Source organism: Cyanistes caeruleus, chromosome 30 (assembly GCF_971803275.1).
Source record: "Cyanistes caeruleus chromosome 30, bCyaCae1.hap1.1, whole genome shotgun sequence".
In the NCBI taxonomy this organism is placed as follows: Eukaryota; Metazoa; Chordata; class Aves; order Passeriformes; family Paridae; genus Cyanistes; species Cyanistes caeruleus.
Window position 1 is genome coordinate 1,458,230 of NC_141730.1, and position 26,014 is coordinate 1,484,243.

At 66.6% G+C, this 26,014-nt stretch overlaps 5 protein-coding genes across 13 annotated transcripts; 3 read left to right on the forward strand and 2 right to left on the reverse strand.

Moving 5' to 3' along the window:
- The first annotated feature begins 273 nt into the window (after positions 1 to 273).
- Positions 274 to 9,502, forward strand: EFNA3 (ephrin A3). Of its 2 annotated transcripts, XM_086866250.1 has the most exons (5): positions 277 to 461; positions 7,489 to 7,778; positions 8,307 to 8,372; positions 8,524 to 8,601; positions 8,738 to 9,502. In XM_086866250.1, the coding sequence occupies exons 1-5, from the start codon at positions 349 to 351 to the stop codon at positions 8,857 to 8,859; spliced, it is 669 nt and encodes a 222-aa protein (XP_086722376.1). In that variant the 5' UTR covers positions 277 to 348; the 3' UTR covers positions 8,860 to 9,502. The 2 variants fall into 2 exon arrangements, with proteins under 2 accessions (XP_086722377.1, XP_086722376.1); XM_086866251.1 differs by lacking the exon at positions 8,524 to 8,601 and having other exon boundaries at positions 274 to 461.
- Positions 9,503 to 14,202: 4,700 nt separating this feature from the next.
- EFNA1 (ephrin A1) lies at positions 14,203 to 17,406 on the forward strand. Of its 2 annotated transcripts, none has more exons than XM_086866368.1 (5): positions 14,203 to 14,341; positions 15,564 to 15,859; positions 15,959 to 16,024; positions 16,283 to 16,333; positions 16,645 to 17,406. In XM_086866368.1, the coding sequence occupies exons 1-5, from the start codon at positions 14,241 to 14,243 to the stop codon at positions 16,761 to 16,763; spliced, it is 633 nt and encodes a 210-aa protein (XP_086722494.1). In that variant the 5' UTR covers positions 14,203 to 14,240; the 3' UTR covers positions 16,764 to 17,406. The 2 variants fall into 2 exon arrangements, with proteins under 2 accessions (XP_086722494.1, XP_086722493.1); XM_086866367.1 differs by having other exon boundaries at positions 16,755 to 17,406.
- A 989-nt stretch (positions 17,407 to 18,395) lies between these two features.
- On the forward strand, positions 18,396 to 20,666 carry SLC50A1 (solute carrier family 50 member 1). 7 transcript variants are annotated; one of them, XM_086866358.1, is made up of 6 exons: positions 18,396 to 18,545; positions 19,102 to 19,179; positions 19,280 to 19,403; positions 19,477 to 19,635; positions 19,701 to 19,820; positions 20,258 to 20,666. In XM_086866358.1, the coding sequence occupies exons 1-6, from the start codon at positions 18,481 to 18,483 to the stop codon at positions 20,357 to 20,359; spliced, it is 648 nt and encodes a 215-aa protein (XP_086722484.1). In that variant the 5' UTR covers positions 18,396 to 18,480; the 3' UTR covers positions 20,360 to 20,666. The 7 variants fall into 7 exon arrangements, with proteins under 7 accessions (XP_086722484.1, XP_086722481.1, XP_086722483.1 ...); XM_086866357.1 differs by having other exon boundaries at positions 18,415 to 18,545; positions 19,253 to 19,403; XM_086866356.1 differs by having other exon boundaries at positions 18,426 to 18,545; positions 19,060 to 19,179; positions 19,253 to 19,403.
- A 2,317-nt stretch (positions 20,667 to 22,983) lies between these two features.
- On the reverse strand, positions 22,984 to 23,611 carry DPM3 (dolichyl-phosphate mannosyltransferase subunit 3, regulatory). The gene is made up of 2 exons (XM_086866387.1): positions 23,507 to 23,611; positions 22,984 to 23,292 (listed from the first exon to the last, which is right to left on the reverse strand). The coding sequence occupies exon 2, from the start codon at positions 23,284 to 23,286 to the stop codon at positions 22,999 to 23,001; it is 288 nt and encodes a 95-aa protein (XP_086722513.1). The 5' UTR covers positions 23,287 to 23,292; positions 23,507 to 23,611; the 3' UTR covers positions 22,984 to 22,998.
- A 606-nt stretch (positions 23,612 to 24,217) lies between these two features.
- Positions 24,218 to 25,973, reverse strand: KRTCAP2 (keratinocyte associated protein 2). Its single transcript, XM_086866386.1, has 5 exons — positions 25,856 to 25,973; positions 25,367 to 25,521; positions 25,026 to 25,089; positions 24,735 to 24,801; positions 24,218 to 24,422 (listed from the first exon to the last, which is right to left on the reverse strand). Exons 1-5 carry the CDS (start codon positions 25,857 to 25,859, stop codon positions 24,302 to 24,304), a joined length of 411 nt encoding a protein of 136 aa, XP_086722512.1. The 5' UTR covers positions 25,860 to 25,973; the 3' UTR covers positions 24,218 to 24,301.
- Between the last annotated feature and the right edge of the window lie 41 nt (positions 25,974 to 26,014).

The following is a 26,014-nucleotide window of genomic DNA, read 5'->3' on the forward strand; positions in this document are numbered from 1 at the left end:
ATGGGTGCACCTACACGTGGGTCCCCCCACAGGGGTCCCAGTGACACCCCAATGTCAGCAGGAGCTCACACGGCTGTCCCCGCCCATGGGGGTCCTGCTGAGATCCCGGTGGCACCTCCTGGGACCCGGCCCCGGTGTCTCCACCCGCGGGGACCCGCCGCCCCAGCCTGGTGCCGAGCCGGTGCCGGGGCGGGCGGGCCTGGGGCGGCAGCGGGAGCGCGCGCGGGGGCGCGGCGGCGGCGGGCGCGCGCGGGGCGGAGCTGGGCGCCGGGGCCGCGGGGCGCGGGCGGCTCGGGCTCGGTTCTCCCTCCATTCCCCGGGATCGCGGCGGGCTCGGGCGGCGGCAGGATGGCGGCTGGGCTCCTGCCCCTGCTCCCGCTGCTGCTGCTGCTACCGGGCCGGGGGCCGCCGGGGGCCCTGGGCAACCGGCACGCCGTGCACTGGAACAGCTCCAACCCGCAGTGAGTGCGGGCGGGGGCGCCGGGACCCGCACCGGGAGGCGGGGGCGGGGGTGGGGGGGGTGTCCCCGGGGCCGCACGGGGTGGGGGGCGCCGCCGGGAAGGCGGTGGCCGCACGGCGGGGATCGCGCTGAAGGATGCGCTGGGGGCGGCGGGCGACACCGGGACTGCGGGACCCCCGGTGCCGGTCTCCTCGCGGCGCCCTCGTGCGGGCGGGGCTGCCGGGCCCCGTGTGCCGGTGCCCCCGGTGCCCCTCGCCCTGCCCGTGAGGGCGGAGATCGCTGCGGTGGGAGAGGGGCAGCCGCCCGGCCGGTTCGTGTCCCCGTGGCCGCGCTGCCGGGCGGGGCTCGGCGGCTCCCGGTGCGGGCGCGACGGGGTCGCGGGCAATGGGGAAGAGCCCCCCCGACAGCGCTGACCCACCGGGGCCAGAGGGAAGAGTCTGGCTCCCCCAGGCATCCGCCTCCCGGTGCGCCGGGGCGGGCAGGGGTCCCGCTCCCCCCGCCAGTCGCGCCCCCCGCATGTCTGGGTGCGGGAGCGGCACCGGCGGCGCGACGGAGGCGGGGGGGCCCGACAGGTGCCTGCCGCCCCCCACCGCCTCTGGCCGGCGGCAGTGGCACCCCCGGGGCGGCAGCGGTGGCTCCCGGGGCTGCGGGGGGTGAGAGCGGAGGGTGGGAGCGGCCACCGGGAGCAGAGCAGTCGGGGGTCGGTGGCCTTGGACGCTCAGCCCCTCCCTCACACCCTGCGCCGGGGCTGCCTCTGCCCTCGCCGGCGCACCCAGAGCTGAGAGCGGATGTGCCATGGGGACGGTCTGGGCTGGACCCTCCCGGGAACGGGGGCTGCGTGCTGTGGCGTGTCCGTGGACCCGTCCATGGGGGTCTGTGCCCGCTGCCATCGCCCACCTCTCCGTCCCTCGCTGCTGCGAGTGTCCAGGGGTGTGGCGGGGACATGCATCCAGCCAGAGCATCCTGTGGTGCCCATCGTTGCAGGGGCTCTCCTGGGCTCCCCCCATCCCACACCCCTTTGTGCAGGGTGGGAGCAGCCCCGGTAGCCCCCTCCCCTGCCATTGAGATTGTGTCGCCAGGCGGAAGCTCGGGCCCCATAAATCGTGCGTGTGTGCGACGTGCCGAGGCACAGCACAATGGTGAGGTGCCGCTCTCGCCCCGCCGCGCTCCGCATCCCCCTGCACCCCCCTGCTCTGGCCGGACCCCCCTTCACCCCCAGCCTCGTCCCCACACCGTGACATTGGCACGACGCTGGCGGGTGGGACCAACCCCACCCTCGTGTCTCCGTGACTGAGGGTCCCCACCCCATCAGCACCGTGACCTGCCGCTGCCCCGGCACCCCTCGAGGGACGGGGCGGAGGGGGGGTCGGCAGTGCCCATGCCAAGGCGGGGGTGTCGCAGCCAGATGCCCGCACCCCCTGCGCAAGCGTGTCTGGCGCGGCCGCGAGCGTCCGGCTCAGGGCATGGGCGGCGCGGTGGGGGCGGCTGCGGCAGAGCCGTGTCCCAGGGACTCCGGAGCTGATATTTATTGTTAGGCAGTGCGGCAGCTCGGACGCAATTATAGCCGCACGGCAAAGTGTCTGGATTAGATAAATTATGGGGGGAATTAGGCTCCCTGGGCCGCAGCCTGCAAATCCCAGCAACCCTGCTGCAAGTGCAGCCATAAACAAGCCCAGCGTGGCCCTGCGGGGCTGTGGCCACTCCTTGGGGGCTGCGCCAGGCACCCCGAAAATTTATTGTGTCTCCTGCTGTGCTACCCTGTTGCTGCCCTCAGTGGGATGACAGGACAAGGGGCAAACCCAGGGAGCAGCCCATGGAGGCCACTGTGGTCCTGATGATGCTTTAGGAAGCAGGGGGCTGGTGGCAGCTCAGCCCCTTGGCCACGCAAGGAATGGATGCGAGTGCCAGGAGGCCAGGAAGGGTCACCAAGCAGGCAGAGCACCCCTCATGCCGTGTGTTGGCAAAGCCCAGGGGAGGTGTGAAGGTGGGATCTTCAGATCCTGCTGCTGCTCAGCCTGGTTGTTGGTCCAGCTGTGCATTCCATCCGTCTGTTCCATCACCTCCACTGGTGGCAGCCAGCAAGCCCTGGGGGTGTGGGATGACCCTGCCCTCCACTCCCCGTTCCTGCCAGGAACAGGCCTGGTGGCATGGGACAAAGGTGCAGGACAGTCATATCCATCCAGCACTAGCTTTTGGAGGGGGTTGTGACCGTGGGGTGACCCACTGAGCAGGGTCAGGGGTCCCTGGAGTGTCCCCAGACAAGCTGGGCATGCTGGGGGCTACATCCCTGTTGCGTGTCCCAGATGCCAAGATAGGGACAGCAATTCATCCCTGTTCATGGACACAGATGTGGCCAGCATTCCCAACGTTGCTGCACCCCAAGAAGCACCCCAGAGCAGGTTGGGGTGTACCACACTGTGCCACTGACGCCGGTGTGGGGCCTGAGGAGGCTCATACTGAGGGCATTGAGAGCGGGGGGTGCTGTGAGATGGGGGTACACAGGGTGCCAAGGCCTGGCTGTGCTGTGGGGGTCAGAGCCCACCTGTGTGCAGAGAGGGTCTGGCACTCTGTGCAGGCACCCAGCTCATGCAGCTCCCCCCAGCACTGGAACTGCCACCACACTCACCTCTTGGAGGTGGCTTTTATCTGGCCGAGGCTGTGGCGCAGGCAGCGAGGGCTGGAGTGGGCTCTGGAGAGGGATGGAGTGGGCTCTGGAGAGGGCTGGAGTGGGCTCTGGAAAACATCAGTGTGGAGCAGGCTCGCTGGGGAGCATCTCACACAGGAGAGGAACCACAGCCCTGCAGAGCAGGTCTGGAGGGGCCCAGGCTCCTCTGCAGCAGCCAGAGCTCAACAACAGGGCTGTGCCTGGCTGGATCCCCCATCCCATCCACTGGCACCCGCAGGGCTGAGGACGGAGTCACAGCAAGAGGGACCGGCAGGTCTGGGGACATCCAGCAGGAGGTGCCGCGGGGTGCGGAGCAGTTACGCCCAAACGGGGGCACTTCTGTGCCTGCTTATGGAGCTGAATGTAGGGACAGTGCCGACAACACCACCCTTAGCATCCCTAGGCTGGCTGGGGGGTCTCAAGCAGCCCCCCACCCCATGGATCTGCCCTCCAGGCTGGTCCCCAGAGCGCTCAGAAACCCCAGGCGTGCAGGGGTGCTCGCTGCGGCTGTGGCAGGAGCGGGTGCCCATGGGCAGAGCGTGCCATGCCCCGTGAGTCACGGCGCTGGGCGGCACCGAGCCCCGGCAGCACGGACCGTGTTCCCGTGGGAGAAGCGGCCACGGTGTCGGGGTGCAACAGGGCCGGGGCCACCTGCTCCTGCCCGGGCTGGTAATTGAGTCACCGGTTGCAGATTGATGGTTTAATTAAAACCCAATTAAAAACCTCATTGATCTTGTTAGCAACACGGGAAGGTGCCGGCTTTAGCTGGGATTACAGGGATTGTATGGCCGTCGATAGTGACGGGGGTGTTGGGGGCACCTGTAGGATGGTGCCGGAGTCCCGGGGTGCCTGGGGAGAGCTGTACCCCTCACCCCGCTCCCTCCACGTGGGGAGCAGCCCCTGCCTCCCCCCACCCCCCTCCCGGAGCCCCAGTTCCCCACGCAGGGAGGTGGCCCCGGGGACACCGTGTGCCGGCGGTGCCGTGTGCTTGCGGCTGCGCCAGGCGAGGCCGGGGGGGCTGTGCTGTGGCTCGGTGCCACCCGTGTGCGTGGGCCGAGTCGCAGGCGCTGTCTGCCGAGCCAGCGCGCGTGTGCGTGGCCGTCTGGGCGCCGTGACTGTGCAGCGCTGGCTGCGTGGGGAGCGCTGCCACGGGGGGGCCGCGCTCAGCCCCCCATCTCCCCCGCGGCGGAGCTGTCTGTCGGTCTGTCCGTCCCTCTGCCCATCGGGGTGCACCGGCCGCAGCGGTCGATGCGCCTTTGCCTCTCGCTGTGGTGCGGGGTGACGGGAAGGGGACTCGTAAATCAATGGCACTTTTTTGTTCCCTGGGTGATGGATGGGCCCCGGATGCGCCAAAAGGACGAAGCTGCTGGAGCCAAACAAAGAGCCTGGCTGTGCCGGGGGCTGTCCAGTGCTGGGGGGTTCTGTGCTGTCACCACATCGAGGACACTCCGCAATGCCACCGGTACCACCAATGCGAGGTGCTGAGCCCAGCTCTGGCCCTGCCACCCTCCAGGCCTCTCCAGCACCACGGCAATGAGTCTCCACAGCGTGGGGGTCCAGGCAGGGGTCTGGTCCCCACCGTGCCACTGCCGCCGGGGCGTGCTGCAGTGCACCAGGCGCTCCCCAGCAGTGTGGGAGCCAGCGTGCGGCACGCAGCTCGGATTTATGGCAGCAGATGGGAGCGGAGCGGCCGCCCGGCTCACCGCTGGCTGTGGTGTGCCAGGTAGCCAGGGTCCCACCAGGGTTCCACCAGGTCCCACCAGGGTCCCTCCGGTGGGCGCCGAGCCCGGGGCCGGTGCTGCCAGGGGACATCCATCTGCCCAGCATGACAGGCTGCTGGAAGGTACCACTGCCTCGCCAAGCCCTGCTCTACAAACGCAGTCGTGCAGAAGTGATGCTGCCCATTCTCCTCCCGCACTTAACCCTTCGGGCACTGCCAGAGCCCACCATCCCCACCGGCCATACCATGGCTGCAGGGGTCTGGGATATTGAGGGTCCATCCCAGCCCAGGCTGCTGGTGCTTCCCGATAACTGTGGAGTTGGCAGGGATCAGGCAGCCCATGGCTGCTCTGGGATGCATGATGGTGAGAAAGGAGGCAGAATCCCTCTCTCAGTGTTTGTTCCTGCCCTTCCACCCCAAACCAAGGCCCACAGGCTCCCTGGATGGTGCTGTCAACAGATCTTGGAGCACTTGGGCCATTGCACTGAGGGGGCTGTTGGATTTGGGGGTGTCTGGCTGCATGAGGTGCTGCTCTGCAGTGACTGTGCAGGAGCCAAGCGTGGCAGGGCCACGTTGTTGTGGCCAAAGCTGCTACTGGGGTCGCCTGGATGTGTCTTGGGCTGTCGTGGCCCTGTGGCTCTCCCCATGTGGGGCCATTCCCCAACCCCTCCCAGTTTATGATGATGCCTGTGGGTTCCCGGCATGCTGTGGCAGCTGGCAATGCCCGTGGGATTCACTACCACACCACCTGGGGCTCCTGTACCCTGCCATGGGTGCTGGTGTCCCCCAGCCCAGGGGAGACTTTGGTGCCTCGTTAGTGAGGCTGTTTATCAGCAGCCACACTTCTTAATGAGCCACGGCTTAACGAGCCCCAACGTGGGGTCCCAGGGGACTGTGCCTCAGCGCCGGGTAGCCACAAGGGAATGGGGGTTCCCGCTCCTCAGCACCCCGTGACAGACTCGTGACACTTCCTCCAGTCCCGCTGTCCCATGGCACAGTCACAGCCCGGCCGTGGGGAGCCCCAGCTGCCGGTGCCTGCCCGGGTGTGGGGCAGCTGCTATTGGGGTACGCCAGCGTCCCAGCTCTGCGTCCCGCGTGGAGTTAATTGCAATTTTCTCCTTGGGGCCATCTCTTTAATAACAAGCCTTTTTCTCCCCCCGCCCCCCTTCCCACCACATCAAAGGGGAAAGATGAAAGGTCCCGGCGCCCGCTCAGCAAGGGTGGCTGCCTCAGCACCTTCCCGGCGGAGCAGTTGCCGGCGGGTGCCGGGCTGGGCTGCGGAATAGCGGCTGCGCAGCGAGGGAGGGGCCGCGTGAGGCTGCGTTCCCTGTCCCACGGCTCATGGGCTCTGCCGTCAGCCCCCCACCCCTGTCGCCCCCCGGTGCCGGAGTCGGCGCTTCTTGAGCCCCCTTTGCCGCCCGACACGGGGTCCCGCTATGGTTCGGTGTCCGGCGCTCGGCTCCGGGTGCCGCGGGCGCTGGCGGAGCGCCGGGGCTCCTCAAACAGCGCCGGGGGCGATGGTGCAGGGTGGGGCGTCTGCACACGCAGCCCTGCCCGCTGCCTGCCCAGCCCTGCCGGGGACACCCGGGGAGCCTCTCGGCTCCGGGAGGGGCGGCGGGGCTCCCCCTCCCCAAGGCCGAGGGGACGCGGAGCGATGCTTTGGGGGCTCGCGGTCCGGGGTTTGCCCTGAGAGGTGGGAAAAGGGCCGAGATCCGGAGCGATGCGCCGTGAGCTGGAGCTCCACAGGGGAGCTGGGCCGCGTGTGCCGGGATGCTGCGGTCCGTGTGCTGCGGGATGCGGGCCAGGGACCCCCGAAGCAGCGCTGAAGCGGGCGGCGGAGCACGGTCCGGTCAGGGTCCGGTGCCGAGCCAGCTCCGGGTGGTAATTAATTGGCAGGAGCAGCGGGTCAGCGCGGCGGCGAGGATTACCGTGGCCGGGATTTCCGTCGGGCGCGGATTAGGAGCCAGCGGAGCCTCTCCTGAGTGGATCTGAGGGGATTGCTGCTCCTAATCAATGTAAATGAGGCTCCCCCAGGGCCACCCTTTATGGCATTAACGAACTAACGGGATTAGCCAGAGCAGGGTGAGAAATCCTGGCTCCGAGCTGCGGCGCGTGCCAGGGCCGTGGTGGGCGGCAGCGGTGGGTCGGCTCCAGGCTGCTGGAAATGGGGGATGCCAGGGAATGCCAGGGAATGCCAGGGAATGCCGGGGTCCCCCGCACACCCACGGACTGTGTCCCGTGGAGACTCTGATGCCCTCCTGGGTCTGTCTGTCCATCGTCTCCTCTTTGAGGCTGTTGGCACGTTCCCGACAGAGCCAGAAGCACCGCTTCGTATGGCCCTGCTCTCGCCCATGCCCCCTGTGCGTGTGGATTGACGCCCGTCCCCAGCAGTGCCTGTCCCCCCACGGGACCCTTCTGCACGGTGATTCTGCCCCACGGGTACGTGAGGCTCAGGTCGTGCACGGGTCCCACCGTGTCCCGCTCCAGACAGAGACTGAACAGAGGGAATCTCCGTTCCCAGAGTTCCAGCCTTCGCTGCAACCTGCCCCTCCCTCGTCCAGCCTCGGGGTCCCCTTGGAGGACGGGAACCCTGGGGAGGTGCCGGGCATGTCCCTGACCTCCCGGCCCTTCTTTCCCTTGCAGCCTGCGGCGGGAGGGCTACACGGTGCAGGTGAATGTCAACGACTACCTGGACATCTACTGCCCGCACTACAACGCCTCGGTGCCCGAGCACCGGCTGGAGCAGTACGTGCTGTACATGGTGAACGCGGAGGGGTACCGCACCTGCAACACCAGCCAGGGCTTCAAGCGCTGGGAGTGCAACCGGCCCCACGCACCCCACAGCCCCATCAAGTTCTCAGAGAAGTTCCAGCGCTACAGCGCCTTCTCACTGGGCTACGAGTTCCGTGCGGGGCAGGAGTACTACTACATATGTACGTGGGGCGCCGCGGCGGGTCCCCCCAAGCCCCTGATGGGTCCCCCCCACCCAGCTGGGCCCCTCTGCGTCCCCAGGGAGGACCCCCTTGGCTGGTTCCCCTCAGAGTGGGCACCTGGAGCTCTGGGAGGGGTTGAGGGAGCGGGGGTTTACAAGGTGTGGGGAACAGATAGGGATGTGGAGAAAGGTGGGGGTGTGGATGGGGGTGCCAGTGCATGATGGAGCGCTGGGGGATGATGATGGAGGATGCAGGATCAGGCTTCAGGGGCTGCTGCTGCTGCTGCAGGATTGCAATGTTGGTGCCAGGTGCCAGTGCCGGGTTGAGATGCTGGGGCTGATGGTTCAGGGCCGGGGTGCTGGTAACAGGGCATTGCTGCAGGATTTGGGGTGCTGCTGCATTCCTTCAGCCCAGAGTGCACCCCTGGGCAGGACCAGACCTCGCTCTGCCCAGACCCACCAAGCCTCGGGGTGCCTGGGGTTGGGGTCTCTGCCATGGATTCCCTCTCAGCACGCTCTTTCCTTGCAGCCACGCCAACACACAACCACCGCCGGGCCTGCCTGAAGATGAAGGTGTTTGTCTGCTGCGCCTCCAGTAAGTACCCCCGTGCCCATCCCGGGGGCTGTGGGCGAGCGGGGGCGCCGAGGCTGGCCGGTGGATCCCCCATCCCTCCTGGGGGGTCGGGGGGTGCTGCGGTGTAGGGCATCCAGGGAGCGTGACCCCCGTCCCCTCTCTCCCTCCACAGCGTCGCACTCCGGGGAGAAGCTGGCGCCTACCCTGCCCCAGTTCACCCTGCGGCCCGAGGTGAAGATCGAGGACCTGGGTGAGTCAGGCACAGCCCCCGGCCCCGCAGCGCCGTGTCCCCGCCCCGCGCCGCAGCCCCTGGGGCAGCCCCCGCTACGGGGTGGGGGTTCGGGGCCGCCCCGCTGCCCTCCTCACCCTCTCGCTTCTCCCCACAGAAAACTTCAACCCGGAGATGCCGAAGCTGGAGAAGAGCATCAGCGGCACCAGCCCCAAGCGGGAACACTTGCCCCTGGCCGTGGCCGCCGCGCTCTTCCTCATGACTCTGTTGGCCTCGTAGCTCCCGGTGCCCGCGGGGGCCCGGCCAGCGCCGCTCTGCCGACTGCGGCCCCCCCGACCTGCTGAGAGCCAGCGGGGACCCACCGCGACACCGCCACCCCCTGCCCGGAGAGCCGCCCGCAGAGCTGCCCCGCGGGGCAGGGAGCACGGCACGCACCGATCCGGCTGGACTCGCCTCCCGTCCCGCCAGCGGATGCGGCCACGTCCGCAGGGATGCGGCTGAGCGAGCTGCGCCTCCCGCCGACACCGGCCCGGGCCGCGGGGTCCTGCCCGCAGCCGCCCCGGTGCCCCGTGGTGCCCCGTGGCTGGGGGGGAGCCCGATGAGAGCAGGGACCCCCGGGGCCGGGCAGTCTGTACATACCCATATAGATCTATACATACTGTACAGAGAGCGACTACAGAGATATATCTATACTGTACCATAGGCAGCGGCGCCGGCCCCGGGCTGGCTTGTACATAGTCGAACGTGTTGGATTTTCCTCGTCTTCTGTGAAGACCTGACCTATGCAAACGCACAGACACTTTTTGGGGAAAAACAAAACAAAACAAAACATTCTCGATCTTTTTTTCAAGTGCTTTGGCTGGTGATTTTCATATTCTGCTCTTAGTCTATAAAAAAAATAATAAAAGGATAAAAAAAGGGATCCATGTCACGGTGGCGTGCAGCACTCCCAGCCCTCGGAGGGGCTCAGGCCCTCCCGGGGGGGCTCCTGCCGGGACAGGCGTTGAGGAGAGGGCTGACCTGCACCGTGCCGCCCGCCCTGCCAGGCACGACAGCTCCAGCTCGGTACCGCTGGCAAGGGGATGCGGGGCGCTCCCCTGGGCTGGCTCTGCTCCCCACCGACCCCCCAGCGCCGACAGGGAGCGACTGGCAGGGACTTCCCACAGGAACGCAGCGTGGACAGCAGCAGCGCTTGAAGGTAAGGCCAGCGCGGGGGGGGCTTGACTCGCAGCCCTGGGGGTGCTGGGGGGGCGTTTGGGAGCAGCAGGGGCATGAGGGCCTTCCTTGCCATCCTCAGCAGCTGCACAGGGTGAGCAGACACGGAGCGCTGGCAACCCCATGGGAACTCCGGCATCACCCCCTGGCGCGTCTGGCTCTGCCGGGCATGCCGGCTCCTGCCTGTTTTGGGGGGATCTGGCACACGCCGGCGGCTCCTGCAGGATGGGGGACGCCGTCATCTCCCCCCCAGTGCCTCCAGCCAAGGGGATGTGGGGCTGTGCCTGGGGATGGGATCACACCTAAAGGAGGCTGTTGCTGTGGCACCCAGACCCCCACAGCCCCCACAGCCACAGGCGAGCAGCCATGGGCTCCTCACCCTGCACTGCTGGGCTGGGGGGGCCCAGTGCCTCCAGGGAGGGGCAGAAACTCTCCCCAAAGAGCAGCAAGGGATGAGGGGCTTCGGCCCCGCTCCCGGTGTGGATTCCTGGGGAAGGGGGTCCTCACAGCCCCGGAGAGCAGGGCAGCCGCTCTCCCCCACCCAGCAGGCACTGCTGGGCGGCGGCTGGGTGTCCCGCCGGCCCGGGCTTGTCCGGGTGCGGGAAGAGCCGACGAACCCGTCAGACGGGTTCTGGGAGCCCTCCCAGCAGGCGCCGGGTTCCCCACGTCCCCCCCTCGAGGTCTGACAGGCCTGGGCCGACATGGGGCTGAGGTCCCTGCCATGGACCCCCGGGAGGGGTCTTGAAGTGCTGCTGACAGCTCTCTGCTGACCCAGGGCAAGGTGGGCATGGTGTGACTGGGGCAGCAGCACCGCCACTGCCAAGGGCCAGATCCGGCCATGTGCTGATTGCCAGGGACTGGCCACAGCAGCTGTCCCAGTGTGGCACCATGCTGGTGGCACGTGGCACAGTGAGCATCACACAGCTTAGGTGGCCAGTGCCCTCGGGGGGTGCGAGAACTGGAGTCATTGCCCTGGCACAGAGAGCTCTGCCTGCAGGATCCCTCCTGCCACTTGCCTCGACCCTGGCACTGCTGCTTGTGTGTGCCTGGCACCACCGATGGCTCGGTGGGCACCAGCCACCTGGCTCAGGTCTGCTTCATGCCCTAGGACTGAGCACAGTGGGATAACCCAGAGCCACCAGGAGTCTTCTGGATTGCTGGTAAAGGGGATTCCCAGGCCCGGCTGGCCCAAGTCAAGTGGGGGCCCTTGTGCTGAGGTTTGGGTGCCCCTTGGGTATTTTGGGGTTTCACAGCCTTGGCAGCAGATCCAGGCAGGAGATACATGCCGGGAGCAGCTGTGTGGCACGAGGCTCTGCCTCACCACAGGGCAGCTCCCCTGCCCAGTCAGGGCTCTCTGGCCAAAGGCATGAGCTCCTGGCACAGCTGGACAGCCCTGGGGCTGCGGCTCTGCCCCCACCAGGCTGGCACCAGGCCATGCCTACCTGCCAGGCTGCACGCAGCTGGCACTGCACGTCACCGCGGCCTTCGCTCCCGGCCACAAACTGGACGGCTCCTCTTCCTCCCCCAGCCTCGCACAGGTGACGTCAGCCCAGCCAGGGGCTGGGGCACTCCCGGGTGTCCCCAGCCAAGAAACCATAAACACTTTGTCACGAGTTCCACGGCCTCTGGCCTGCCCCACACGGAGCACCAGCGATGTTTACAGCACGAAACGGCTTCACCTTTGTCCCGCCGTCATGGGCACAATCACAGCCCATTGTCACCTGCTCCCAGGTCCCATGGCCATGACCATGTGCGCCATGTGTGCACCACCACTGGCACTCCCAGTGCCACTGTGGGTACTCACCCACCCTACCCGGGGTGCTGCCCACCCTGTGCCCCACTCTTGTGTCCCAGGGGAGGTAATGGGGCACCTCTAGCCCCAGCTTGTCCCTCAAACTGTCCCCAGAAGGGGACATGAGCTTGTCTTTCCACTCCTCCGCCAGTGCTCTGGGCCAGGCATGGTGGTGACACTGGTTCTTGGTGTGTCCACATGGCCTCACTCCCAGCCCCTTCCCCGTGTCCTGGTGGCCCAGTTCCAGGGCTGGGCCCATGGCGGATGGGACAGGGGAGCCCCTTGGCCAGCTATGGTGGGTACCACTTCCCAGCGCCACAGGATGGGTCCAGCGTGATGCCCCAGGAGGTTTTCATGCCCCTGGCAGGCCCAGCACAAGGCTCAAGCACCAGGGGCTGCCCAGCCCTCCCCACGTCACCGCTCCCTGCCGTGGTTTCCCCAGGCACAGTTTGTCCCTGATGTGGAAGGGGCAGTACCAGGGCGATGCCGGGACCATGGGATTGGCTCCCACCACTCTCTGGCTGCACCCATCCCCGTGGCCTGCACGTGCCATGCTCCAGCTCTGGCATCCCAGGGGTGTTCCCAGGAGGTGCTCCCCTGTACAAGCCACGGCAGCGCCGGCATCACGGGAGCAGAGGCCTCGCACTGTCATTATGGATGATGTCAGGCCTGGCCACAGCCAGGGAGGATGAGAGCAAAGCAGCCAGTCCCCCTCCCTGGGAGCAAGGGTGTGGGGAGAGAGGCTGGGATGCAGGTGGGATGTGGGGCACTCAGCCCCACGGCCTGGGCCCATAGGATGCCTTGGCTGCGGGAGCCACAGGCGCTCTCGGGTTGCGGTGCCGGCGCCTGCCGGAGCCCCTGCCGTGTGCCAGGGGAGCACTCCGCGCCCGCTGCGGCACAGGGCATGCAACATTACCCACAATCAATGGATCATTATGGAATAAACAAGAGGAAAGTTGTTTTGCAAATGCGGCTGAGTTATCGCTTCACAACACGCGGCGAAGCGTCGCGCGCCGTCCAGGACACGGATGGATCCGTGTCAGAGCAAATGGGAGCCGACAGCGAGGCACCGTGCTCCCGCCAGGCAGTGGCAGCGTGCCCACTGTGCCCACCCCGGCTCTGCACCCACAGCCGCCTGTCCTGCACCTACAGCTCCCCATCCTGCACCCACAGCCCCCCATCCTGCACCTACAGCTCCAAATCCTTCACCCACAGCCCCCAGTGTGCACCCACAGCCCCCAGTGTGCACCCACAGCCCCCAGTGTGCATCCACAGCCGCCTGTCCTGCACCTACAGCCCACAGTACCTACACCTACCACCCACACCCTACCACCTACAGCCCCCCATCCTGCACCCACAGCCCCCCATCTTGCACCCACAGCCCCCATCCTACACCCTCAATCAGACCTCCCAGTAAGAAGAGTTCACTGTTCCCTGGGCCCCCGAGGTCACTCTGTGGGGACCAGCCCGGGCTGCACCCCAGTGATGTGACCCCAGGCAGGACGTGTGTGAGTGTGTGAGTGTGTGTGTGAGTGCGTGTGTGAGTGTGTGTGCGTGTGAGTGAGTGTGTGTGAGTGTGTGTGTGACTGTGTATGTGTGTGTGTGAGTGTGTGTGTGAGTGTGTGTGTGTGTGTGTGTGTGTGACTGTGTGAGTGTGTGTGTGTGTGAGTGTGTGTGAGTGTGTGAGTGTGTGAGTGTGTGTGTGTGTGTGTGTGTGAGTGTGTGTGAGTGTGTGTGTGAGTGACTGTGTGAGTGTGTGTGTGTGTGAGTGTGTGTGAGTGTGTGAGTGTGTGTGTGTGAGAGTGTGTGTGTGTGAGTGTGTGTGTGTGTGTGTGTGTGAGTGTGTGTGAGTGTGTGTGAGTGTGTGTGATCCCTACGTGCTGTGGGTCACTTGTGGGACCACCCCTGCTCTGTGCCGGTGCTGTGTGGGGGGATGGGGGAGGGGGGGGTGTGTCGAGGTGAGGAGCACCTGGAGCTCGGGGGGAGGGTGTTGAGTGGGGGGTGCTGTGAGGGGAGTGTGTCCCCCAGCCCGGTCCCGGTGTGCGGGGGGTGTGTTTGTGTCCCCCAGCCCGGTCCCGGTGTGCGGGGGGTGTGTTTGTGTCCCCCAGCCCGGTCCCGGTGTGCGGGGGGTGTGTTTGTGTCCCCCAGCCCGGTCCCGGTGTGCGGGGGGTGTGTTTGTGTCCCCCAGCCCGGTCCCGGTGTGCGGGGGTGTGTTTGTGTCCCCCAGCCCGGTCCCGGTGTGCGGGGGTGTGTTTGTGTCCCCCAGCCCGGTCCCGGTGTGCGGGGGGGGGTGTTTGTGTCCCCCAGCCCGGTCCCGGTGTGCGGGGGGTGTGTTTGTGTCCCCCAGCCCGGTCCCGGTGTGCGGGGGGTGTGTTTGTGTCCCCGCTAGCGCCGGTTTCGGTAGGGAGGGTTTGCATCCCCCTGCCCGGTGCCGGTCCCGGGGTCCCCGCCGGTGCCGGTCCCGGTGTGGGGGTGGTTTGCGTGGCCCCGATCGATACCGGTGGGGGTGTGTCGTGTGTGTGTCGTGCCCCCCGCCCCGTCCCGTGTGTTGTTGTGCGAGCGCGGGGCGGCGGCGGGGGCGGAGCGGCGGCGGGGCCGTACTTAAGCGGGGGCGGGCGAGGGGCCGCCCGTGGAGCGCAGCACCCGCGGAGCGATGGGGCGGCCGGGGGTGCCCCTGGCCCTGCTGGGGCTGGGGCTGTGTTGGGCGGCGGCGGCTGAGCGGCACACGGTGTTCTGGAACAGCTCCAACCCTCGGTGAGTGACCCCCGCCTCCCACCGGGACCCCCCCGCAAACGCGCACCGAGCCCGGCACCGGCCGCTCCGAGGGCGCGGGCGGCGCCGCTCCGCTCCCCGGCGGCCTTTGTGCGGGACGAGGTGGCGGGGCCGGTGCGGAGCTCGCTGCGGGGCCGGTGGGGCCGTGCGGGGGGCGGCGGGGCCGGTCCAGGTGCGCCCGGGGGGGCCTTTCCGTTCCCATGGCCGTGCGAAGGGGCCGCTTCCTTCCCGCGGGGGGGCGCGGCGCCAGCCCCGGCGCCGGCCCCGGGGACCGTGTTGACAAACACCGGGCAGGATGTGCGGGGGGGTAGACCTGGATCGAGCCCCCACTCCCCGCTCACCGGCCGCCGAGGCTGCGGGGTGACCCCATCTCAAGCAACAGCCCCACGGGATCTAGGGGTGCCCCCCGCCCGGAGCCCTGACTCCCCCTGCTTGTGGAGGTGCTCCCCCAGGGCATGACCTCTCTCTCAGGCTCTAGGAACGTCCCCCTTGGCTTTCGGGGAGCCCCCCTCACTCTCCAGACCCCGGGCTGTGGGGGTGCCCCACACTTAAGCACCCGTGGGGAGATGTGGGGCTTCCTCTCCTTCCCTGGGCGAAGTCCCTCCCCAAGTTTTGGGGGTTCTCCCCCCTCCCAAGACCGTGTCCCCCACGAGTGTGGGACTCCCCAGACTGTAGGGCTGTGTCCTCTGTGTTCCCCCCCAGGGTTTGGGGAGCAGGGGGTGCCCCTGTGGGTGGCTGTGCCCTCTCGAGGCAACCACAGCCGGCTAGGTGGGGACCCCGTGGAGGCCCCCAGCGTGCCCCCCCCGGGTGGGGTGTGGGGCGCAGCTGGAGCCGGGCTGGCTGCCCCACGGCGAGAGCCGCGACGCCTCCTGCTCCGGCAGCGCTGGGCCGGGCAGGGTGCGGGCAGGGTGCGCGTCCCAGCGGGTCCCCTCCCTGCTCCCCGGCTCTTGGGAAGTGCTGGGAAGTGGGGTGCGCTCACCACTCACTGCCGGGGGGCCAAGCCGGAGGGAGAGTGAAGTGGGGGTTGCCCTTTCAAAGCTATTCCGGGTGCTGCAAGACTCATCACAGGGAAGGGTGGACCCAAGGGTGCCCCCACCCAGCGCTGCCGTGGGCAGGGTGCCGGCCCCACTGCGTGTGGGGGATTTGGGGGTGAAAGTAAGGCCCCTAACCCTGAGTAACCCCCCTGCCCACCCTCCTACCCCAGGTTTCTGTGGAGTGACTACACGGTGGAGGTTCGTCTCAATGACTACCTGGACATTATCTGCCCCCACTACGAGGAGGGCAGCGTGGACCCCCGGGCCATGGAGCGCTACACCCTGTACCTGGTGGAGCTCGAGGAGTACCAGGCCTGCAAGCCCCGCTCCAAGGAGCAGATCCGCTGGGAATGCGACAAGCCCAGCGCCCTGCACGGCCCCGAGAAGTTCTCGGAGAAATTCCAGCGCTTCACTCCCTTCACGCTGGGCAAAGAGTTCAGGGAGGGGCACAGCTACTACTACATCTGTGAGTGCGGGGGGGCCGCGGAGGGCGGCTCTGAGGTGCTGCAGGGAATCGCCATCGGACTCCCCCCAAACCCTACCTAACCTGCCTCTCCCTTCGCAGCCAAGCCCATCCACCACCACGGTGAAGCCTGCCTGAAGCTGAAGGTGACGGTGACAGGCAAAGGCAGTGAGTATCAGCACCCCCTCAGGGCCCCCCCCGCGTCCCCTCCTTCCCGCTGGCGGCGCCGGTGCCCAGCGTGGCCTTGGCCGCGGCTGAGTCACGGCCTGGCCGTGGCCTCTGGCCAGCCCCGGGTGTGGGCACGCGCGGCTCAGCCGGGAAGGTGTTGGTGGTGGGGAAAGGGGGGGCAGCCCACAGTGAAACAGAATTTTTGGGAAGGTTGGGGTGCTGCTCTTCCTTGGCATGATCCCCCCGTTTCCTCCACAGCTCCGGCACCACCTGCCCCGGCCTCGACACAGAAGGGGAGGATCCAGGCAGGTGTGTTGGGGGCTGTGGGTTGGGACTGAGCCAGCTTCCCTTCCCGGGGGATGGGGTGTTCTTGGGGGCACCAGGCTGAGCCCAGCTGCCTTCCCTGGGGGGACCAAGGCAGGCTCAGGTGGCCTGAATGCAGCCACCCTCATGGTGGGACAGGGGTTTGTCAGGGGCGCTGGGCTAAGCTCATCTGCCCCTCCTGGGGAGCTCTGAGGTACCAAGGCTGGTGGCAACGCTGTGCAGGGGTGATGTGCTGCTGGCTGGGGTTACGGTTTATCTTCTGGGGTTGCTGATGGCTCCTCTCTTCCCCCCCACAGACGATGCAGCCGCACACGTGCTGAGGAGCGTGGGGCAGAACTCGGCCATGCGCAGCAGCAGCCGCCCCTTCACCTTCATCAGCCTCCTCCTGCCCCTCTTGGTGCCGCAGGGGCTCTGAGCTGCCCCACGTGCCTGGACCCACCGAGGCTGAGGCCACTGGAGACCTCCGTGGTCCCAGCACATCTGCCCCAGGTGCCCTGCCCTGCGCACATCTGGGCGAGGAAAGAATTTGTCAGTATTACGGGGCTGGAGGGCCCAAAGCCATCAGAGCAATTGGGGCCTTCAGGCTTCCCTGGCCCTTCCAGGACAGTCCTGGCAGCCAGAGGCTGAGCGGGAGCCTGGAGCTGGAGGGGCTGAAGTGCCCCAGACTGGAGAGGGGCAGGGGGCTGGCACCCCTGCCCCACAGCTGAGCTCGCCCACCACCTTCAGGGTTTTCCCCGTGGTGGGCTCGAACTGGAACGTGTCCTGCTGGCGGGGACATGGGGGTGGCCAGGTGACACCGGTGCAGGGGGCTGTTTTACCCCCAGTGTCAGTGGTCAGAGAGGACAGACAGGCTGGAGATGCCCCGCAGCCAGGGGAGCGGGGTTATCAGAAACATCCCACTCCTCCCTGTGCTGCACCCCTACCCCATCCTTCATCCCCTGGCCCTTCCCCATCCCTCCCCTCCGCTGGGTGCCGGAGGGGCCCCCAGCACCCCCTTTGTACAGCTTTCTAACACGGGACTTTTTATACCATTGTCGGGAATAAATAACCAAAACCTTGCTGAGCTCCTGAGACCTCCCCCACCCTCCTGGGCCAGGCTCTCTTGGCCCCTGTGGGGGGTTGGGCTGGTTAATTAATTAATTGGCTGGTGTTTGCACGGGGCTGTTAAGTGGCGAAGTGCCACAGTGGCTGGCACTGTCCCCAGCTTTATCTGGTGACACAAAGGCCTCTGCGAGGGCGGGGCCCCCCTCCCTCTTCACCTTCCAGGTGGGGGGCAGCAACTCCTGGGTCAAACCCCACTGGAGTGGGACAGACCCCATGGGATGGGACACCCCCAGCAGGGGTGAGGAGGGGCCTGGGCGTGAGCCAGAGCCCCCGGGGCTGGGTTGGAGACACAGCCTGGCTGCACGCCAGGGACCCCCATGAGGTGACCCAGGGGATGTGAGACCCCGGGGATGTGAGACCCCTGAGGTGTGGGTGCAGGGAGCTGGGATCACAGGGCTTTGAGACCCCTGGAATTGGGAACCCCAATGAGTGAGAGTCCTGGAGAGGTGAGATCTTGGGGTACTGGGGTCACAGGGATTGATAACACCCGAATGTGGGATCCTAGAGATGGAGGATCAGGGAGAGGACACAGGGATGAGTGACCCCCAGGATGTGTGTGGGCACCCTGGGACAGCGGGGTCACAGGGTCTTAAAGCCCGTGGAAATGCGGATCCCAGGGATGCACAATCCTGGGGAATTGTCGCAGGGATGTGTGAGTCCTGGAGGAGGCGGGGGTGGCTTCGCAGGGGTGTGCGACCCCCGGGCTGTGTAATCTGGACCGTGGGGTTGACCCTGGGGACGGCAGGACACGAGACCCCCGCAGCTGCGGACCCCCAGACCTGGAGGGGAGCACTCAACACACGGGACCTATGGGGTGCTGCACCCCCCCAAACCGGCCCCGGTGCCCGCGGGGCGGTCACGGTGGTGCCGATGCCGCTCTCCCCGGCCGGAGCCGGATCCCCGCCGCCCCTCCCCGGCCGGTGCGCGGAGCCGGTCCCTCCCCGGTAGTGCGTCCCGCCCCGCTCCGCCCCGCCCCGCCGCGGGCAGCACCGGCCCCGCCGCGCTCCCGCCGCTGCCCGGGCTCCGGCATGGTCCTGTCGGTGCTCGCCGGGGTCTGCCTGGCCGCCACCCTCGCCATGTTCGCCACCGGCCTGTGAGCGATCGGCGGCGGCCCCGGGCGGGGGCGGCTCGGGGGTGCACTGAGGGCCGGGGGGCGCTGGGGAGGACCCCGGGGACGGTTTTGGGGTGCAGTGGGGGCCTTGGGGAGGGGGATTGGAGGGTGCTGTGGGGCCCGTGGGGGATGAGGGTGCAATCAGGACACCGGGGCCGGTTTTGGGGGGCAGTGTGGGGACTGGTGGGAGGCTTGGGGATGCAATAGTCAGAGCACCGGAGGCATTTTGGGGCTGCGGTGGAGGCCGTGGAGGGGCCTTTGGGGGTAAAATAGGGAAGGTGTCAGAGCCAGCCTGGGGATGCAGTGGTGGCCATAGGGGTGCAGTGGGGAGGGCATCGGGCTCCGTTTGGGGATGCAGTGGGCCATGGATGGCTGGTGCAGAAGGATTGGGGGTGCGATGGGGATGGTGCTGAGTCCCATTTGGAGGATGCAGGGGGAGGAGAGTGGAGGGGTGCAGTGCCTGCTGGCTGCAGAAACTGGAGCCTCCCCACCCCAGCACTGCCCAGCACCCAGGAGGCTGCTGCCCTGCTCCCCCCAGGTCTGACCTGCGCCAGATGTTGGCCACCAAGAGTGTGGAGAACATCCAGTTCCTGCCCTTCCTCACCACTGATGCCAAGTACAGCGGGGTCGGGCCCTGAGGAGGGGGGTCACATACATTTGAGGGGCAGGGGGGATCCCACAGGTTGCAGCCAAGTGCTTGTGCCATGTCCCTGCAGCAACCTGAGCTGGTTGGGCTATGGGTGCCTGAAGGGGGATGGAACAGTGATCACCGTCAACGCCATCGGGGCAGTTCTGCAGACCCTCTACATCCTGGTGTATCTCTACTACAGCCCTGCCAAGGTGGGGCAGGGGCCTGGGGCGATGGGGAGGATGGGGGACCCTCACCCTGACATCTCCCTGCTGTCCCTCCCAGCGCCCTGTGGTGCTGCAGGTCCTGCTGCTCCTGGCTTTGGTAGTCACTGGCTATGGCTACTTCACCATCCTGGTTGACACAGGGACACGCCTGACACACCTGGGGCTCTTCTGCAGCATCTTCACCATCACCATGTACCTCTCACCGCTGGCTGACCTGGTGTGTGGGGCTCGGCAGAGCTGGGGCTTGCCAGCCCGGGCCCTGCCTGACATTTGCTCCTGCAGGCCAAGGTTGTCCGGAGCAAGTCGACGCGGTGCCTGTCCTTTCCCCTGACCGTCACCACCCTTGTGGCCTCCAGCAGCTGGACACTCTATGGCCTGCAGCTCCATGATCCCTACATCACAGTGGGTTGGGGTGGTGGAACACCAAGGGGTGTCATCCCATCCCACTCTATCCCATCTCATCATGTCCCATCCCCATCCCACCCTGGCCTGCTTCATCCACATTCCACCCTTCTCCATCCCATTCTGTTGTGTCCCCGTCCTGCCCCATTTCACCCCATCCCATTCCTATCTTACCCCACCCCATCTCATCCTATTCCATCCTCCTCGCATTCCACTCCATCCTATCCAATTCCACCCCATTCCCCTCTCATGGCTCAGCTGAACACTTGGCTTAGGGCCGGCCCTGTTCAGCACCGCATGTGTCACCCAGCCAAGGGTGACAAGGCTCAGCATGATGACTATTGATTTTAATTAATTAGCTGGGATGGGGCCAATAAACCTCCCCCAGCACCACAGGGGGAGGGGTACATCCACCCTCCCCCCATGTCCTCCTGCAGGTCCCCAATGTGCCAGGGATCGTCACCAGCCTCGTGCGGTTCTGGCTCTTCCAGCGGTACAGGCCAGAGCAGGACAAGCCCTACAGCCCCCTGCCTGCCTGAGAGGCCCCCTAAGGAGCACCCCAACTCTGGCCTGGGCTGGCCCCACCATTGAGCACCGAGTGCCACCACCGTCCCCTTGGCCATTCCCAGTGGGACACCAGGAAGGACCTCCAGCCCTGCATCCTTCAGCAAAGGCCCTGGAGCTCTCAGCAACCCATTTGGGGTGCCATAAGCTCCTCAAATCCCAGGGTGGGTGGATAGGTTTCCATGCCCATGGCCCTGCCTGGCACTGGGATGGGGCTTCCAGGGGTCCAGGTGTCACTTTTGTATGGATTCAAGTGCCTTTTAATAAATCAGAGACTTCCCAGTGCCTGCTTCTTGTACCTCCCTCCGGTGCTGCTGGATGGTCCAGCTCTTGGCTCTACAGCTGCTCAGGAGCTCCTTGTGGCCATACAGGGGCTGTTTGTAGTGGGGGCTCATCCTGCCACATCCTGGGCTCTGGCAAACCCTCAGCAGCTATCAGCCCTGGTGTTGGCTGGGTTGGGGCCACGAAGGGAACACAGCGCTGGCTCACAGCTCAGACCCTCCCTGAGCTACAGAAGCCACCCATCACGTGGGGGTAAAAGTGTGGAACTGACAAGCAGCCATCATGCCAGGAACTGGGAATCGATGGGAATCCTTGCTAAACCCCCGTGGATCGACTGGGCCTGGATCAAGCATTGATCCTACGTCGATTAACCAATTAACAGCGATCTGGAATGAAGATATCAGGCCGGTGCCTCAGTGGAGGGACAGGAGGGGCAGCAGACACTGGAGCCTTGCAGAAAGAGACCCCCACCCCATGCAGGACACCCCCAGGACTGAGGAGCCTCATCCCACACTCTGGCCAAATGACACTGTTGGGATGAAGGATACGGTGCCAAGGATGCTGGCAGGAGCTGTGCTGAACCTCTGCTGCCTGTGCACACCTCACACACAGCCTGGAAAAATCCATATAGTGGGACAGAGCTGAGCACAGTGCCAAGGGAAGGAGGACGAGCTCCCGGCGTGCTCTGTCTTGCCCCTGTGGAACCAGGGCTCCCTGTACCTGCTCCGGCTGCTCCTGGGACTTGGCCCAGCGGGGAGGAGCCCCCTGCTCCCCCCCAGCAGTGGGAGCAGTTCCCAGCCTGGCCCCACAGCCTCGGGAAAGGACAGCTTTCTCCACTGACACACCTTGGCTGCCAACCGGTCGCTCCAGCTGCCCCGTGCCGGGAGCGGCCGTGACGTGGCCCCTTGTGCCAGGCCGGAGGCAGCTCCCGGATGCTTCCATGCAGGGAGGAGCTGCCACCAGGCTGCTGCCACATGGGCTGGGAGTAGCTCCTGAAGGCCATGAGTAGAGCCCCTGGATTGCCCTGAGTAGCCCCTGGATGACCACAAGTAGCCCCTTGAAAGCCATGAGTAGCCACTGAATGGCCATGAGTAGAGGCTCTGGATTGCCACAAGAAGCCTGCACAGGGTCACGGGTTGCTCACAGACAGCTATGAGTAGCCTCTAGATGACCACAAGTAGCCCTTGCTGGTCCTGAGTAGCTCACAGAGAACTGTCAGTAGCCCCTGGACGGCCACAAGGAGCCCCCTGGTTGGCTGTCAGTAGCCCCTGAGGGTCACAAGTAGCCCTGGGATGGGGCCGGATTGCCATGGTAGCCGCTACATGACCCCAAGTAGCCACTGGATGGATACACGTAGCCCCTTTGAATGACCACAAGGAGCTCTTGGTTAGCTGTGAGTAGCCTCTGATGACCCTGAGTAGCCCACAGAAGGCTGTCAGTAGCCCCCAGAGCACTGCTGTCCTTGCACCGTAATCCTGACCCCACCAAGGCCCCACGTGGCCAAATCCAGGGCAATGTCACCCCCCAACCAGCCGTGTGCCAGCAAGTGCTGGCAGCTTCCCACCCTGCTCCCACCAGCCTTTGCTGCTCAGGAAACACCTAATTAGCTGCTCCTGCTAATTAACCCGAGTCCTCCCTCCCGCTCCCAACTGCTCCTTTCTGCAGAGGATACACAGCTGCTAATTAAAATCCCAAAGTCCTTTGGCTGGAGGAGCTGGCGGCTGCCAGGGCAGCAGGTTCCTGCACACGGGGTCAGAGAGCAGAAATGGGGGTCCCCAGGAGCGGACCCCTCCCCAGACAGAGCCCCCCACCCTTCCCTCTTCCCAGCGAAGCCCAGTGTGGTGCTGGGGGTGGGCAGAGGAGTCGGGGGAGCTCCCCTCGAGCCGCCGGGGTTGAGGCGGGGACACCACGCCGCAATTTAAAGGTTGTGTCGCCCACCCCACCCTGCCAATCCCTCTCCTCCTTCCCGGGAACCCGGCCAGCGGGACGGGATGAGGCTCCTCCAGCTCCCACCTGCCGGGGTGAGCCACATCTGAGCCGGGAATGCTCCACGGCCCGCTCCCGCATCCGACTCCAGAGCCAATTTCCAGGGAGCTCAGCGAGGGACAGGCAGGGCAGGACCGGCTGTGGGGGGGTTTCACTGCAGCCCCTCAGAGAACTGGGTCTGCATGGAGACCCTGCCCCACACAGAACCCCCCAAACAAACCCTCCCCGCACACCGCTGAGAGCTGAGCGATTCCCCCGGGGGGCTTCCAGCAGCACCCACAGCCCCTCGGAGCCCCCCGCCCGTCCCGGGGCCGCAGAACAGCACGGGCAGCACCGTCCCCGGTATTTATTGGGGTCCGAGGCGCAGCCCCCGCCGCCGCAGGTCGGCCCGTGCCGCCCTGATGTGCTCCTGCAGCTCGGCCGCCGCCTCCTCGCAGTCGTTGAAGGTGGCCAGGCGGTAGCCCACGGTGGCCAGGGAGTAGCAGCCGAAGGCCACGAGCAGGTAGACGGGCAGCGGCAGCAGCGCCTGGCGGAGCGGGGCCGGCGGCTGCAGCTGCGGCGGGGCCAGAGCCAGCGCGGCCCAGGCCGAGCCCAGCAGGGCCAGTCCACACAGCCACTGTCCCAGCTTGGTCATGGCGGCCTGAGGGGAGAGGGGAGAAGGAGTCGAAAAAGAGAAAAGACGGGGAGTGGGGGACCCATGAGAGGAACAGAGGGGAAAAGGGGAAACAGGGAGAGAGGCAAGGCCGGAGAGTAGAGCCGGGAGAGACGGGCCGCCCCCAGTCTTCCCCGGGGCTTCCACCCGCCGGACCGAGGACCCCCCCAGAGACCGGGTCCGGGGCCAGCCCCACCCCCACCTGGCTCGGTCCCGCTCCCGGTGCTGGTCTCGCTCCCCGCCCGGCGCTGCGGTGACGTAACGGCGGCGCCGCGCGCGCGGGCTGCCGGGAGCTGTAGTTCCACGGAGCGGTGCGCGCGGGCGCCCCCTGCGGGCGGGGCACGGCACCACCGGGACCCCGCCGGGACCCCGGGTCCGGCCCCGCTCCCGGTGCCGCAGGAAGCGCCGGGCTTTGTCGGCCGCGGCCGAGGCCGCAGGAAGCATCTGGTTTCCTCCACGTCCGGCCGGAGCGGTGCCAGGGGCCCGGCGTGGGAGCGAGTCCCGCCCGCCCTCCCACGGGCACAGGGACCGTGCCGTTCCCACCCCCCCGCAGCCGGGCAGCCCCGGTGACCCAGCCGGTGTCCTGCGGAGGGCACACACGAATCTGTGATACCCTGCCAAACCCTTGAGCTGTGCCAGCACAGCGGTCTGGTGGCAGCTGGGGCCCTGAGCCACTGGGACCCCCTTAACTCCCCTGCCCACTCCAGCCTGCTCCAGTCTTGGCTCCACTGGGATCTCCCTCCCTTGCAGGTCTGGGCAGACAAGATGCCAGCAGCACATCTTCTATCCTTGGTGACCCCCACCTTCCCTGGGCAACCCAGAACCTACCCCAGGCTCCAGGGCCACTTTCAGCCACACCAGCACAGAGCAGGGCCAGAAACTGGGCCAGGAGCTGGCAGAGGAGACAAGAAGCTACAAAGAAATGGCTTTATTGGGCAGGGGGCTGTCCTGGATTTGCCATAGGGAGAGGGCTGCCCCAGGAAGGGGCAGCAGGACATCAATTTCTCTTCCTGCCCTTGCCAACAGCCTTGGCAGGAGCAGCAACAGGCGCTGTGGACTGGTAGAGAGTGGAGGAAATCTTGTTGATGTAGTAGAGACCAACCATGGAAAAGATGAGGCTATGAAGGCAGAAGGGAAGAGGCTGCTCAGTTGCTGGGGGCAGGAACACGGCAGGGTCACCCCAACAGCTTCCCTGGGTTCCCACTGCACTGCCCTTTGTAAACCAACACCTTGTCCCTGGGTCCCACCCCCCTGCCCTTCCTAAACCAACACTTTCCCCTTGGATCAAACTGTGCTGCTGCTCCCACCACCCCCCGAGGCTCCCTGGCAGTCCTGGCCCTGCCCAGCTTCCTGCCCCTCTCCCAGTGTCACCACAGTCCCTCGGGGTCCCCTTGGTGGCTCCCCACCCTCCAGGGCAGCTCTGGACGTACCAGGTGGTCACACAGACCCGGTGGATGAGGCCAGAGGCGAACAGGGCCAGCAAGAGGCAGGTGAGGACTGTGGAGAACCAGGAGACACACGATGCTGCAGGGCTACCCCCGGTGATGGCAGGGGGGCATGGCTGCCGCAGCATGATTTCCCCCAGGCCCACAAAAAGCTCAAGGGAAGCTGCCACAGCTCCAGGGCAGGGCTGGGACCATCCAGTGCCACTGCAGGAGCACCCCCAGCCCTTCAGACACTGATGTGTTCCCGTTCCCCTCCTGGGTTCCCACAACACTTACTCTCAGGGAATATCTTGGCCTGGAAGCCCTTGCCAAAGATGAGGTTCTCCAAGTTGTTGAAGGCCTGGTTGTGGGGTTAAGGGACAGAACAGGATCCCACCGTCCTCCCGAGCCTGCTCCCATCTCCCATCCTCTTTGCTCCAGCCCCACTCCTGGCCTTTGGACCTGCTCCTGTTCCCATCCCATGCCCCATTCCCAGCCTCTGGATCTGCTCCCAGCCCCTGACCCTGCTCCCCACCACCCCTTTGGCCCTTTTTCCAACCCCCTGATCTGGCACCCTGGCCCCACTCCCCACCAGCCCCTCTCCCGTGCCCCGGTCCCGCTCCAGGCCCCGGGGATGCCGTGAGGGAGCAGACGAAGAGCGCAGAGCCCAGCAGCCCGCCCTGGATCGTGAGCCACTCGGTGGAGGCGAGCTGCCGGCTGTACATCTGCATCCCGGCGAACAGCAGCAGCGACAGCAGCGACGACAGCGCCAGGGACGTGCCCGTTCCTACGGCTGAGCCCCGGGGCCGACTCAGCACCGGCACCGAGGCCAGACCCGGGGCCTGAGCCCACCCTGCACCCACAGGGCCGTGCCCCCCATTCCAGCTGCCCCCCCGCTCTTGTTAACCCCGTTATCCCCGTGCCCCCCATACCGCTCTGTCCTGTTACACCTCCATTCCCCTCGCCCCCGTTAACCCCGTGCCCCCCTGCCCCGTTACCCCTCGCGCCCCCGGTATTCCCATTGCCACCCCTGTCCCCGCGCCCCCCTTTCCTCCATTACTCCATTCCCCCGTCACCTCCCATTTTCCCACGGCCCCCCCGTTCCCCCACCCCCGTACGCCCCTCACCCATGGTGCCCCCAGCCCCTCCCGGTCCGCTCCCGGTGCCGCCGTTCTGCGCACGCGCACTGCGGCCGCGCGCCGCGGGGACACGGCAGCAGCGCCGGGCTGCGTCACTGCGCGTGCGCGGGCGGCCCCGCCCCCTCCCCGCGCGCGCGCCCCCCGGCG